General features: G+C 41.8%; 1 protein-coding gene across 1 annotated transcript; it reads left to right on the top strand.

Moving 5' to 3' along the window:
- Nucleotides 1-349: 349 nt before the first annotated feature.
- On the top strand, nt 350-13,990 carry bmp16 (bone morphogenetic protein 16). The gene is made up of 3 exons (XM_036585591.1): nt 350-1,078; nt 11,166-11,497; nt 11,914-13,990. The coding sequence occupies exons 2-3, from the start codon at nt 11,173-11,175 to the stop codon at nt 12,843-12,845; spliced, it is 1,257 nt and encodes a 418-aa protein (XP_036441484.1). The 5' UTR covers nt 350-1,078; nt 11,166-11,172; the 3' UTR covers nt 12,846-13,990.
- Nucleotides 13,991-14,671: the final 681 nt, after the last annotated feature.

Genomic DNA, 14,671 nt, shown 5'->3' with positions numbered 1-14,671 from the left:
ACCATGCAATTACCATATCATTACACACTTATTACTTATCTGTAAATTGCTACTGTTTTACCTATATTTCTTGCATTTAAGATGCTTATTCTTGCCAAAACATCATTTTGTAGTGTTTTGCTGGCCCACAGTGCACCACACTTTCTTCACTGTTTTTTCCTGTCTCCAACAATAGTAACAAGTTACAACTGAGACTGAAGTGCAAAGTAGTGAGCAGCGATCTGACCTGCTGCGTATCCAACTCAGCCCTGACCTTATCTGTGTGTGTGTGTGTGTGTCTATATGTGAGTGTTTGTGTCCAAGGGTGAAGAGGAGGGGGGCCTCTTTCGGTGACATCACTATCAGGGAGGATCCAAATAGACAGGAAAGTCAATTAGAGTTTAACTGAGTTTACCAGCTGGACATAGTGTGAGAGAGAGTGAGCGAGAGAGAGAGAGAGAGAGAGAGAGAGGAAAAAGGGGAGGAGAGTGAAAAAGAGAAGGAGAGACAGAGCGAGAGAGAGAGGAAAAGGAGAGACAGAGCGAGAGAGAGGAAAAGGAGACAGGCAGCTCCAAAGCCAGGGATCAGACTGGACGGGGGAATTTTTTGCCGGCCAGCTTTGATACTTCAAAACTCCCACTTCTCTTCCTCACCACATCTTTCTCTCTTTTCATCCGAGCTACCAGTGGTGCCGGAGAGGTAGCGCCAGCGGTGGCTGGGACGGGACGGGACGAGTCGGGACAGGGTGGAGGAGGTGAGAGCGGAGCAGAGGTCCAGGGGCCAGAGGGAAGCCGGTGGATATTTTTTAAGCGAGCGCTTATCTGAAGCTGACAGCAGGATGAGCGCGTGAGCACAGAGGGTCGCTCGTCCCTCCCTCACTCCATCCCTCACTCCCTCGCTCGGCCCCGCAGCATGGAGTCAAGCCTGTCGCTGCCCGGCGACCACCAAGACAGAGAGAGTTAGTGGGAGACTGAGAGAGAGAGAGAGTGATAGAAAGAGAGGAAACCGGCTTTTCAGGAGATCGCAAGACACGAGGGTCCGTAACGCTGGAGCTCAAGGACAAACCATGGACTCTGCACACCTCTCAACACACCTGGACGTGAGTAGTGCACATACACATATAGATGCAAACATATGCATACATGCAACTTTCCTAGCAGGACGTTTTCATTCCTCATGGCATGAATGGACTAAAACGTTACGTAAAAATCCACAGAGACCTATTTTAGGCTTAATCCGGGTCTGTGAAACTGGACCTAAATGTATTGAGGTGACATATTTTATAAGATTTAGGTCCAGTATATGTTGCCTCTATCACTGTGATACCATTTTAACTACTGTATATATGGTAATTAGCAACAAATATACTTATAATTGCATATCTATGTGTATATATACATTTATAAACACAGCAGTTTGGAATCATTTTCCATGTTACATTTTAAAACAGCGTACTCAAGTATTTTGTAAACAGTAAGTCATTAAATGCTAAATAATACTAAATAAATTATAATAAGTGCTGTATTGACCTATTTACAGTACATTTTCTTAGCTTATGCGCCTTTGATCACCACTTTTGAAACATGAGATGTGCTGAATGTTAACATATTAATTCAGTCTTGATGTTATACAGCTTTCTAAGTCAATTTAGAGTCATCCACAGCTCTCTTCATCGTTCTGGTTACATCTACAGTTTCCTAGTTGTTTATAGCTTCTTCATTATGTAGAGCCGTAAATGTTAAACGTTGACACTGTACACCTGCTTGTTCTACGTTACTATAGTTACATCTCAGGGTTTAGCCTAGCAACCATTGTTTACTATTTTTCTTTACGAAATGCGAGTGCCTTAACTTGCCACACACACATGACCGAGAAGTCTAAAGCAGAACAGCTAGGCTGACTATTATATCTGGAGTTAGAAGCAATATTTCTGTTCTCGTTACCTGGATGAGCCGACATGTTTCCACATCATTCGCTGAGTAGAAGAGGGTTGACCTTGTATAGGTGACTATTGCGTATCATGTATTGTTACACACAAGCACTAGCTCAACTAATTCACGGTGCATAAACGTTCCAATCGCGTTTGAATGGCAGATGTAGTGTATAAAGAAAATAATGTACTTCTTTGGCTGAATCTGTGCGGTGAAAGTACAACCCCATTTCCAAAAAAGTTGGGACGCTGTGCAAAATGTAAATAAAAACAAAATGCAATGATGTGCAAATCATTTAAACCCTATATTTCATTGAAAATAGTGCAAAGACAACAGATCAGATGTTGAAACTGAGAAATTTTATTGTTTTTTGAAAAATATATGCCCATTTTTAATTTGATGCCAACAGCACGTTCCAAAAAAGTTGATTAGCAACAGGTCAGTAACATGATTGGGTATATAAAAGCATCCCGGAGAGGCATGGGCTCAGAAACACTTCTGAAAAGCACTGTGTGTGAAAACAGTAATGCTAATTAAAACCCTAAAACAAAAAGATGAAACTGTACATAAACAGGATCCAGAAATGCTTCCACCTTCTCTGGGCCCGAGCTCATTTAAAATGGACTATTAATGCTGAATGATAAATACATGTTTTGACAAGGTATGCTGCCATCCAGACAACATCTTTTTCAGGGAAGGCCTTGATTATTTCAGCAAGACGATGTCAAACCACATTCTGCATGTATTTCAACAGCATTACTTCTTATTAAAAGAGTCTGGGTGCTAAAATGACCTGCCCGCAGTCCAGACCTGTCACCACTGATAACATTTGGCGCATTATGAAATGAAAAGTATGACAAAGGTGACCCTGAACTGATGAGCAGCTGAAATCCTGTATCAAACAAGAATGAGAAAATATTTCACTTTCAAAACTACAGCAGTGTCTCCTCAGTTCCCAAACGCTTAGAGTGTTGTTAAAGAAGAGGTGATGAAACACAGTGGTAAACAGGCCCCTGTCCCAACTTTTTTGAAGCATGTTGTCGGCATCAAATTCAAAATGGGCAAATATTTTTCAAAAAAACAATCAAATTTCCCAGTTTCAACTTTTGATCTGTTGTCTTTGTAGTATTTTCCTTTACAAATATGGTTTACATGATTTGCACATCATTTCGCTGCTGTCGGAAAAAAAACCTTGTATCTCCAAAAGGGTAACTTTACAGGAGAAGGAAAAAACCTACTTTACTTTTAATGTAAGTCATTGGAACCAGAATTTTTTCCAAGTCATTTTGTATCATTTTTTTGGTCCATTCTTCATTTAATTTACATACAATGTAAAGGACAACAGTCGTTTTCAAATTATGTCAAAAACTGAAAAAAATAAATAAATATATATATATATATATATATATATATATATATATATATATATATATATATATATATATATATATACATATATATATGATCATGCATCATAGGCTTCTCCTAGCATGTTGACATTCATGTCTTACTGTTTACACAGCATCATGTTACTCGTGTCACTGCTGTTTCCTCAACATTCCTCACAGCTCTTTGTCTGTGTGTGAAAAACTCACACGCACTGACCAAACTCAAACTCCGTTTGAGTTAACATGACACTTGGACCATCGAGACTGACCAGTGAAGTTGCAGAACATTGACATTTCCACAAGTGCTCTCTGCGAGCCTTCCTTTTCCCAGCACATACTTCTTAACTGTCATGATTTCCTCACTGTCCGCCAGGCTGTGCAGAGGGGCAGGCAGCACAGGGCAGAGAGAAATAGATGGGAGGGACACTTGTTTGCATCCCAAATAGTGTTTGGATACTGGACAGAATGTATGTGTAGAAACTGTGCAATGATTATGTAATCTCATAGTGGATTAACACGACACTGGTTAGTAGTATATCATGGTATGTGTCTATGAGACCTCATAGTGTGCTGTAGCTCACTGTAATATAACTATATATCAGCCCTGTCAGGACAAAATCTCTGACAGTGTTTGACATGGCAGTGATTGATAGTGGGCAAAATAATGTTAAGGGCTTCACAGGCACAGATCAAACCCTCAATCTGGGCTACGAAGGCTTTTCTTTAAAGCTTTACTTAAAACTTGTCATGACAGATTTTATTCTGTCATATTTTGGGTTGTCATGACTGATTATGTCAAGTAATGTAAACATGTCATAATACCATTACCTTTAACTGTCATATGTCACATTGTTTGATGTTATGACTGCTAATGCCACTCTGGTTAGCCGTCATGACATCAAACACTGTGACGTATGTAATGACAGTGAACAGCAATGATGACACTGTTATGCTATTTGACAAAATCTCATGACAGCACATGACCACATATGACACCTATATGTTTATGGCATAGTTTTAACAATGTTAGCAGAGTTAAGATACTGTATTTCCAAGTGAAACATTGAGATTTAGTCCAAGACTAGGCTTAATCCACGTCCAGGAAACCGGCCTGTAGAGTATTATCAGAAGTGTGCTGTTCCGTTCAACTGTTAGAGCCTCGCTATCGTGTTGAGAAAATGTTATGCTTCTCTGAGGCAATGTCTTGTCTGCTCTACTCCACTCGTCCTTCGGGACCCCTTTAGTCTACTCTGAGCCGAACCTTGGCAAGCACCACAGGGTGTGTGTCTGTGTTTCTGTCTGTCTGTCATCTATCTCTGTGCATCTGTCTGGAACAATGAGTGTTCAAAGCCAGTTTTATGCTGTGTCTGTCTGTGGTATGTCTAGCTATATATATCTGTCTCTGTGAGACGCATTTACGTAGGGTGGCCAATGCTGTAGGCCATGCAGGAGGCAGGCAGGCCTGTATCATTAGCCTTTAATCGGCCCAGCTGGAATAAATTATAGCAGTGTGCTAATACACTCCAATAAAACCACCCTGCAGGCTACCTGGTGTATTATTCTAATGATTTCATCTCCTTAATGCATGAGAGCGGAGCCACAGGTTTCCCTCTGTCTGCGTCTCCATCTGCACGTTTTCGTGCGCCTGCCTACACAAAAAGTGTGCTTGTGTGGGTTTGTTTTTGGACATTTTCAGGACATAAATGTCATGAAAACTAGAAACACACAGGACTAACACTATCAGTTAAGCCTTTAAATGGCAAGGGTCCACCAACCGGCCCAAAGATTTATTATACACATCTATAGCCTAAGAATAGCTCAATAAGCTTGCATTGAAGTCCCTGTAGTTACTGAATAAAAAGACTTCATAATAACGTAATAAGCCTGGGATTTAAGGGGTTAATACAGATGGCACATGCTATTATTCCATAGATGCTCCATATTTATGAGGCATATCAGTCATTGCTGCCTCAAAAAACATGTATCTCCAAAATGGCAGCTTTACAGAAAAAGCAACCTACATATATAAAACATATATATTATTACGCATAATTACTTACATACATATAACACGTAATTGCTACATATATGTGCTTACTTATGTATTACATATGGGTTATGTCACTGTATAAAAACAAACGTGTATGTGTGTGAGTGAGTGTGTGTGCGTGTGTGTGTGTGTGTGTGTGTGTGTGTGTGTGTGTGTGAGTCTGTGTGCACTTGCATTCGGGCACACAATGCATTTTTCAGTCCGAGTTTCTGTGGCTTTAGCATGTGTTGTTTTAAGAGAAAGTGAGAGAATGGGAAAAGGAGAGTGAGTGAGGGAGACGTAGTCTAGGGAAAGAAAGAAGGGAAGAACAACAGGAAGAGAGAGTGGAGGGACGGAGGGACAGAGCGTAACATGAAGACAGTGGCGGAGGATAAATCAGCACAATCCCCTGTGGGCCCCAGTCCTGCATAATACATACATACCTCAGGCCTGTAGCCTTGCAGAGCACTAAACTAATCTACATAAACATATCAGCACATAAAGCATGAGTGTCCATGTATTTAACCCTTGGATTGAGTTAGGTTGTGTGCAGTGGTGGACAGAGTATACAAGTCCAGCACATGAGTGAGTGAGGTATCCTTGTCAAAATAAAAGTTAAAATGTAAGTTCTGTTTTTATATTTTTATTTGAGTTAAAGTAAAAAATGTACTTGCTTTAAATGTGCTTGAAAATAAAGTATAGCAACATTTTCTAATAGCCCAACGTTTCTCCCCTTGGGTAAAATTTCACTCCCCCTCCAAACTAGTTACAGGTCTAGTTAGAGCTGCTAAGCTGTGACTGGACATTTGGTAGAAAGTGAAAGGTGTGCTATGTTCAGATTGAATTATGTGTGAAAGTGCATTTTATTCTTTTGGTATCTTGCAGAGTAAAAAGTAGAATATTTTAGTGTGAAATACAGTGGAGGGGACAGGGAAAGTCTCACAGAACACTTAATTGAGGTACAGATCATTTGAAAAAGGTACTTAAAGTACACTGGGTGAGATTTGGAGACCCCTCTGGTGGAAATGTGTAATTGCATGCAATGTGCTCAAGAATTATTAAATAAGAACTCAGAGCCAAAACTTGGGGAAGGACATGTTCTCCGAGGATGTAAGTGTATCATCTACCATCTACTATTGTCATCATATCTACATCAGTACAGTGTTTTGCTTTTGAGACCTAAACTTCCTCAGACCTTTTTGAGTCTGTGCGTGTGACAGTAGTACGTAAAGATGTATGATGTGGTCTGAAAAAATTCCTGTGAAATCCAATCGGACACATCTAACTTTTAAAGGGATTATTTTAGGCTTTACAAGGTGACAGACACTGTATGTTTTCTTCTGACTCAGTAATGCTACTTCTTTCAATTTTAACAAATAAATCTTACGTAGTGCATCTTTAAGTATATCGCTGCTGTTGAAAGAAAACCTCCTTTTTAATCTCCATTTTTGTCATTTTTCAGTTTTTGACATAATTTGAAAGTACCTGTTGCTCTTTACACTGTATGTAAATTTCATGATGAATGAACCAAAAGAAATGGTACAAAATGACTTGGAAAAAAGTCTGGTTCCATTGACTTCCATTAAAATAAAGGAGGTTTTTTCCGTCTCCTGTAAAGTTACCATTTTGCAGATGTGAGGTTTTCTTCCGACATCAGCGATATGTACATTGTTACTGTCCAGCCCTGCTTAGGTGTAGGCAGAGCATTATTCAGCCAAGTAGCTCCAAAGTGTGTTGAAGTCAATGGAAATACCTCACAAAGAAGAGAACACAAACAACTTTGTATGTTTTCAGGACAGAACTGTAGCAAAACCAGAGAAAAACAGGAGTGACCTACAATGTAACCAACTGTAGTGCCAACAATGTAGTCCTGACTTTATGAAGTGCTACAAAAGCTTCATGCCTCATTTTTTAAAAATCTGACCATTTCTTTTGTGTGTAACTGGCAACGGTGGCCTTTCGAACAATGATATATCAATTTCAGTCCGAGGAAAATGGTAACAGGAAGCAGAGAGATAAGGTGCAAAGAAAGGGGAACAGAGAGAGAGAGAAAACAGCAAATCCTTCATGCTCAACGTTTCCAACTCCGAGACCATCAGGTCACATGACCGTAGCGACGGCACGAGCCAAGCTCCCCTGCGTCTGCTGGGGTCATTCCGCCGTCTGTTCCAGGGTCAGACTGGAATCTAATAAACGCTTTCTTCCGCCCCCCCCTCCTCCTCCCTCTTACCCCTGATTACTCTTCTCCCCTCGGAGGAAGTGGCTACGTGGGGCGAACCTAATCACACTGTGACACTGTGACACTCGCCAAACATAAACACACACAGCGGTGGTGAAAAAGGTGAAAGCAGCCACAGCTGCCAAATTAGGCTCGGCGCCTCGGGTTTCAATTAGGTGAAGGTGTGCTATTCGAGGGGTCACGTCTGTGGAAACCCGCCTCAATAAAGTCCTGCTGTTTGTGGAGCAATACAATGGGATGAGAAGGGGGCACTTAATCTGTTTTACTACAGGCGTGGTGAATTGTCTGGTCCTGATTTGTCACTGAGGGACTGTCGCAAGTTGAAAGAGTGGGGATGGATGAGTCAAAGTCAAAGTGAACTTTATGGTCATTCAGAATAAACAACAAGCAGTGCACAGCTGAACAAGACTGCGTTTCTCCAGCTTCGATGTGCAAAAATATACATAAATATAAAATAAAAGGCAACTCCACGTAGACATACTAGACAGCCAAGACAGACATAAAATATTGCACATTGTTCTCAGTGATAGTATTATTGCACAGTGTAACGGGAAGTGTAAACTTGACCCTGGCGAGCAGTGATAAAGTGCTCAAGTGATGAGAACACTGAAAATATTGCACAGAAAAAAAAATAGCTGCATTTTTATATAGAAGACAGAAAAATGTTCAGACAGTCTCTGTGTGTTCAGGAGTTCAACAGTCCTGATATCTATCTTTTTCAGGAGTAGAATAACTAGAGGCCAAAGCACGCTGACCCAACAATCTCCAACCAACACCAGCAGTCTAACTCTGGAACTGGCTTTATGTCATTTCAGAATGATAACTGGTGGCCCAAACCAGTGTGATCTGTTCTTTTTCTAGAGCAGGGTGGCTCAAAGTTCATCCATGAGGATGTTTGATTCAGCCCCCCAGAAGGCTACCCAAGGCCCACCCTTTCACCAAATGAGACAATAACCTTTTTAGTGCTATGTCTCTTTTTATTCTTCATATCTTATTAAATTCTTATTAAGGACTCCCGAGTGGCGTAGCCGTCTAAGTGTTGGCCGTATCATCAGAAGATCGCGAGTTCCATCCCTGGTGATGCTACAGCCGTCTGTGGCCGGGAGTCCTAGAGGCCTCACTCTCTGGGTGGGTAGGATGGCCCCCCCGTCTCCCCCATTACTCAGCGTGATGCTAGTCAGCGCAGGCGTCTGTTAGTTGACATAACAGATGTGGCGGTTGGTGCTTTCCTCCATGTTTGGCTGTCCAGTGACGTTGCGTGAGTGGCAGTTTGAAAAAGATAAGGTGGAGCTTCACAGGTCTCAGAGGAAGCTTATGTTTGCCTTCGCCCTCCTAGCTGTGGTGGTATCGTGTGATTGAGTCCTAATTAGTGGGTGGATTTGAATACAAGTAAATTTGGGGGAAAAATCTTATTAAACACTTCCAGTCAATTCAAATGTTTTGTTGATTTTGTTGATGTGAAAATAAGTTAAGATGCCCTCTATAGTAGCCAAAGTTGACATTTGAACATTTGTCTGCACATTTAAGTGCACAGTTTGTATTGTTTTGCTGTATTTAACAGATTGAGTGAAAAAAATGTAAAATATAAAATGTGCCATAACTTTTGCACAAGCCACATTTTATGTTTGATGTCACCTAATATGCTAAATTCAGCCAATGAACAGTGCAGAAATGTGTTCCCTGTAGAAGGGTATGTTAATCTATTTTCACTTCGATCAGCAAATTATGTAATTATGTGTACCTTCTTTATTTATGCTGTTTTGGGACTCGGTCCACCACAGAAGTTGCACTTTGCACCCCCCAAGACAAAAAGGAAACCCTTATTCTAGAGATTCCCAAAACACAAAAGCGATGTATCTGAGTGCTCTGGCCCGACATTCTGAAACGACTGCAGTAAAAATCAAAGAGAAGTACAAGAAGGTCCTTAATTCATCATATGATATTACCAATCTCCTCTTCATTCCACTCCAATGCGTATAAATCTGCCCTGCAGTAACATTACAACTTTCCAACTTGGTGTAACCCATCAATTACTGTTCCATGTGCTCTCAAATTAGGCCAGACCACAAGCCAATGCTGTGGTGTTCCTCGCAACCTCCTGTTAGCTCTACAGTTCACTCTTTCAGCACTTACAGATAAGATTAGCACCAAAGGATATCAATCATTGTGTGCAGTGTTTCCAGGTTCTAAGTTCTATTGCGCCCTATCTCCTCACAGATTGACACTGCCATGATAGTATGAGAGGTTTCTGGATGTGAATGTGGAGTCCATATGTTAATGCCAAGGCAAACATTATTTGATTTCTACAAATCAAACAGGAAAATGTGGTTTGATCAAGCCTCCGCTCCAGACCTTAAGTGTACTAAAGTGGTCAGTTCAAACAACGGAGATGTAGATCAAAGGAAACTCTCTCTGCTTTTGCCAATCTTCGCTTAATAGAGCGAATGATGTCTCAAACATACCTTCGTGTTTCGTCTGTCACCACAACAGACTTGCTCCTTTGCAATAAGTTCATATGTAAGATATAGATTGGAGCTAAAATCTGAAACTCGGTCGGAGATCAAGATAACTCCACAGGGTGATTCAAAAAGATTCATCTGATTTCAAAGGGGCATGTTTTTACAGCTGTGAGGCGCTTAGGAACCAATCACAATCCAATTGAAAGAGGGGGCCACAGAGTTTCTATCAGTCTGGCAGTGAACCTCCAACAGCTCAGAGTGTTCGTCGCTGGTACCAACAGTTCCAAGAAAAAGTTCACCAGCATCACCAGATCTCACGCCGTGTGACTTTTTTGTGAGGGTACGTTAGGGATTCTGTTTATGTGCCACTCCTAACAACACTGGATGATCTCCGAAATCTCACTGAAAGCGCCACGAGTGCAGCGACACCCGACATGCTCAATCCAGTATGGGATGAATTTGACTATGGCGTTGATGTTGTCCATACAGCTGGAGGAGGTTCACACTGAGACCTTGTGAAATTATTTATTTCAATTACTCAATGGTTTAAATGCTCATTTAAACCATTTACATTTTACTGAATTGTTCTGTAAAGATTTACAAGTAAAATCAATCATTTTGAAATCATTTCTGAATCAGTCTGCACATTGCATGCTGATGGCCAAACCAGGCCTACATAGAGTATAAGACCAAACTTTAAGTCTTTTGCCAAACACTGACATGATGCAGTGAAGTTACACCCTTTAAATGTTTCACCAGAATGAAGATCTGTAACACGCTACTCATTATGTTGATGATCGACACTGCAGGTTATTCTCATTTGTCATTTAAATCAACGAGCGAGGCTGGGGCTTAATGAATTGGTCTAACAGGACACAAGTGAAGTCCTAAATCAAACAGTACAGCCGTATCCTCTGCTCTGCTAGTTCTTTTCCCTTGCGCTGCTGTTTCTGCAGTTACTGTCACTTACAACAAACACCAATAAATTAGCAATAAAAACACAGCACAATGTCTTTTTACAGCAAGACAAATACAGCCGTAAATCTCTCTGTATAGTACAAGAAAGAGATCAGGAGGAGGAGAATGTTGATTAAAAAATAAGATCCTGCTAAATTACATGTTCTCCTTCACCCATTCTAGGTCCACAATGTTCCCTGCTAGCCTACTGGTTCTGATGACCCTGCTGCTACCTCAAGCTTTGTCGGGTCGCCAGGGGAGTTCCAGTCATTCTGATGGGAACGTGGTCACTCCTCTGGAGCCCAGCTTGGCCCAGGCCATCCAGAACCTCCTGCTGACACGGCTGGGCCTACAGTCCCATCCCAACCCACGCTCAGGGGCAGTAGTACCCCAGTATCTCTTGGACCTCTACCGCTTCCACACAGAACAGTACCATCTAATACAAGATCCAGACTTCAGCTACCCTACCAAGCACGTCCAAGGAGCCAACACTGTCCGCAGCTTCCACCATGCAGGTAAGAGCAGTTTGGCCACAAAGAGGTCTGATTGTTTTGGCTGCTGTAGGAATTGAGCTCACCGCTAACAGAGCAGAGCAATGTGTAGAAGTCGATTAAACCTCCTTTGCTGCCAGTATATCCAATGAAAAACCTGTTCTGATTCTGTTAAGTCAATGCACCAACTGTTTGCTGTTTCAGTCTTGGCTTTGGTTTAGAGATCTTGGAGCAGATTTGAAAAGTGCTCCCAGAAAATGATGTGTAATTATGATTTAGTTACACCATTATGCCATTACCCGGGGCAACCAGACAGAAACCCCATGGAAAGGAACATGTAATCTAACCAAGTACCAAGACCGCAAACTCAGTAAGTGACTCAAATGTGAAACTATTTCTTTTTCTCCTTTCTCTCTCGTTTTCTCCTCTCACCATCACAGCGTCTCCAGACCTCCCTGACCATGAAAGGAAGAGTGGCAGGATCCACATGGCCTTCAACCTGTCCTCTGTCCCATCCTATGAGAATGTGGTCTCGGCAGAGCTACGTTTCTTGCGTGGCCATAATTCCAAAGCTCACACCATCAGCCTCTATCTCTCTGATGGCGAGGCTGACTCAAATCCCAAGTTACTCCATTCAAGACAGCTAACTAGAGACCCCAAGACCTCTTGGGAGGTCTTCCCTCTGGTGGGGGAACTGTTCCAGAAGCTGTCTGAATGGTCAGGGAATGTGTCCTTCATCTTGGAGGTGACCCCAGACAACAGCAGCCGTCCCATGGAGAATGTAGACGGAGAGGGACATCTGAGAGTGCGCAGGTCTGCAGGCCAGGATGAGCACAGCTGGATGCGACAGAGACCCCTTCTGGTCACTTACAGCCATGACGGGCGCAGTGAACCACTCGTACCCTTTGGAAAGAGGACCCCCAGGGGCAGGAGGGGAGGGAGCAGGGTTAGAAATGGCAGGGGTCAGGGATTAGAGGCAGGCTGGCGTGCCGGGTGGACGGAGAGGCGGGTGAAGCGGAACGGCAGTGGGCGGGCAGCTAAACTCAAGCGCCTGTCTCGCGCAAGGTGTCGTCGCCACCCGCTCTACGTGGACTTCAAAGAAGTTGGGTGGAACAAGTGGATCGTGGCGCCGACAGGCTATGATGCCTTCTTCTGCCTGGGTGAGTGTCGCTTCCCTCTGGCCGACCACATGAACTCGTCCAGCCACGCCATGGTGCAGACGCTGCTAAACTCCGTCAATGGAGCCGTGCCACGGGCCTGCTGCGTGCCCACAGCCCTCAGCCCCATCGCGCTGCTCTATCTTGACCAGGACGAACATGTGGTGCTGAAAAACTACCAAGACATGGTAGTGGAGGGCTGCGGCTGCCGATAGCAAGGAGTAGCAAGAAGGAAGGTGGAAGAACGAGCAGAAGACAGTGAAAAAGAAATGTCAAGATCTTCAAGCTCTCAGCAGATCCTCTATTCTAAGGACACCCGCAATCCTCTGGATCCCAGCTTTGATTCCCTTGTCCCGTGATGTCTGTATGTTGTGTACGTTGTAATGGTTGTGCTGCCTACCCACTCATCCTGCACCACCACTGATGTGTTCTGCGTTATCTCAGCTCTCTGTCTTGTTACAACAGTTGTGTAAGTGTTCTTGCGTATTTCCCGTCCCTGTTCCGCACTTTTTCCTCGCGCTACCACCATGTCACTTCAGAAGATGCCAGCAGAGTTGATGACGGACATGAGATGCTAGGTGATGCCGTGACGGACTTCAGCGTGAAAAGAAGCAACAAAGGCATCCAGAGATCAGTCCATTATATCTCTCAACACAAATAATACTCTAAAGGATGTGCAATTACAGAGAAAAGACTGGCCACAAGCACTTCCCACCAGAAAATATTTAAAAACCCTGACACTAATTTTGAGAAACTATTATGCTATTGTTTGAATGTATAAGTGCTATTATTTATGGTGACTTTTTATGTTAATTTACGTTGCAGTCAAGTTCACAGTTGCTAAACAATTAAACATCTATGGTCTTAAAGTAAATCTAATTTAAGAGGAACATATATATATATATATGTATATCTATTTAAATAGCAAACAAGTATGATGTATTTAATCTTGACAAATATTGCAGATATGCATATCGCAAGGTCTCACAAATACAGTGAAGGTAGCTCAAAACTGGTTGCATTTATCTGTGTATCAAACTGAATAGTGAGTCATTGAGTCATGGTAGTTTCTCAGTGTCCAATTGTGAAACAGTGAAAGTTGCCTCAACACATGGAATACCGCTATAATATTACATATTCTCAACAAACCTGTTTGCTTGTCTGAAAAGTTCAGTAGGAAAAAAAAAAACAAACACATTGCTCCTTTACGTGCAGGACTTACAGGTCACTGAAATTGTTCTGGGTATTTCCTAATTATTCTTTACCAGTGTGATGCCGTCAACAGCTGCATTTAAGCAACAGTCTGTGGAAAGTCTAATGTCTGAAGATGTGAAATGTCTTAAAATAAACAGAAAAATGATCATGCACTCTAGGAACCGTCTGCAAAGTCACTCTTCTACAAGTATGTGTTTTTGAAAGTATGTGAAAAGACAACAAATATTTTGGTAACACTTTACTTGAAGGGTGTCTTGTCTACATAACACATTCATAACACCTTACCTAAGAGCTTTATAACATGTTCTTGAACACTTAAATCAACATTTATAAAGCATACATGTTATATATGATATTAATATGGACTACTATGGCATTTTACTGAGAGAGATTTTTTCAAAATAAAAGTTCTCATTTTTTATTTTGAAAAACCAGATTATTTTCAGTAAAACGCCTCATTTCTGGACAGCCAAAATAAAAATGACCTCGCTTTACCCCTTTGGTCATTAAGTGCTTTGACACTCAGACACACCGCCATACCGTACTAAGATTCAGTCGAATTATAATTCCTAAGCATATTTATGAGTAATTACTGCCCATGTAGTAAAGTGACAAGTAAAGCAACAAATGCTTAAGAAAAAAAACAGATAATTAAAAAGGAATCAAAAGCATGGGTCAATTTTGGCTGTCCAGAAATGAAGCGTTTTACTGAAAATAATAAATAGACCACCTCCTTGTTTCTACGCTCATTGTCCATTTTATCAGCTCCACTTACTATATAGGTGCACTTTGTAGTTCTACAGTTACAGACTGTAGTCCATCTGTT

The sequence above is a fragment of the Colossoma macropomum genome, unplaced genomic scaffold (genome assembly GCF_904425465.1).
Source record: "Colossoma macropomum unplaced genomic scaffold, Colossoma_macropomum, whole genome shotgun sequence".
Taxonomy (NCBI): domain Eukaryota; kingdom Metazoa; phylum Chordata; class Actinopteri; order Characiformes; family Serrasalmidae; genus Colossoma; species Colossoma macropomum.
Note: the sequence above shows the minus strand (reverse complement) of the source record. Positions and strands in the feature narration are given on the sequence as shown.

What these genes read in the sequence shown, in the direction of transcription:
- bmp16 (XM_036585591.1), top strand. Translation starts at nt 11,173, where the DNA reads ATGTTCCCTGCTAGCCTACTGGTTCTGATGACCCTGCTGCTACCTCAA. An exon ending in CCGCAGCTTCCACCATGCAG is followed by an intron (nt 11,498 to 11,913) that starts GTAAGAGCAGTT and finishes TCACCATCACAG; the next exon opens with CGTCTCCAGACCTCCCTGAC.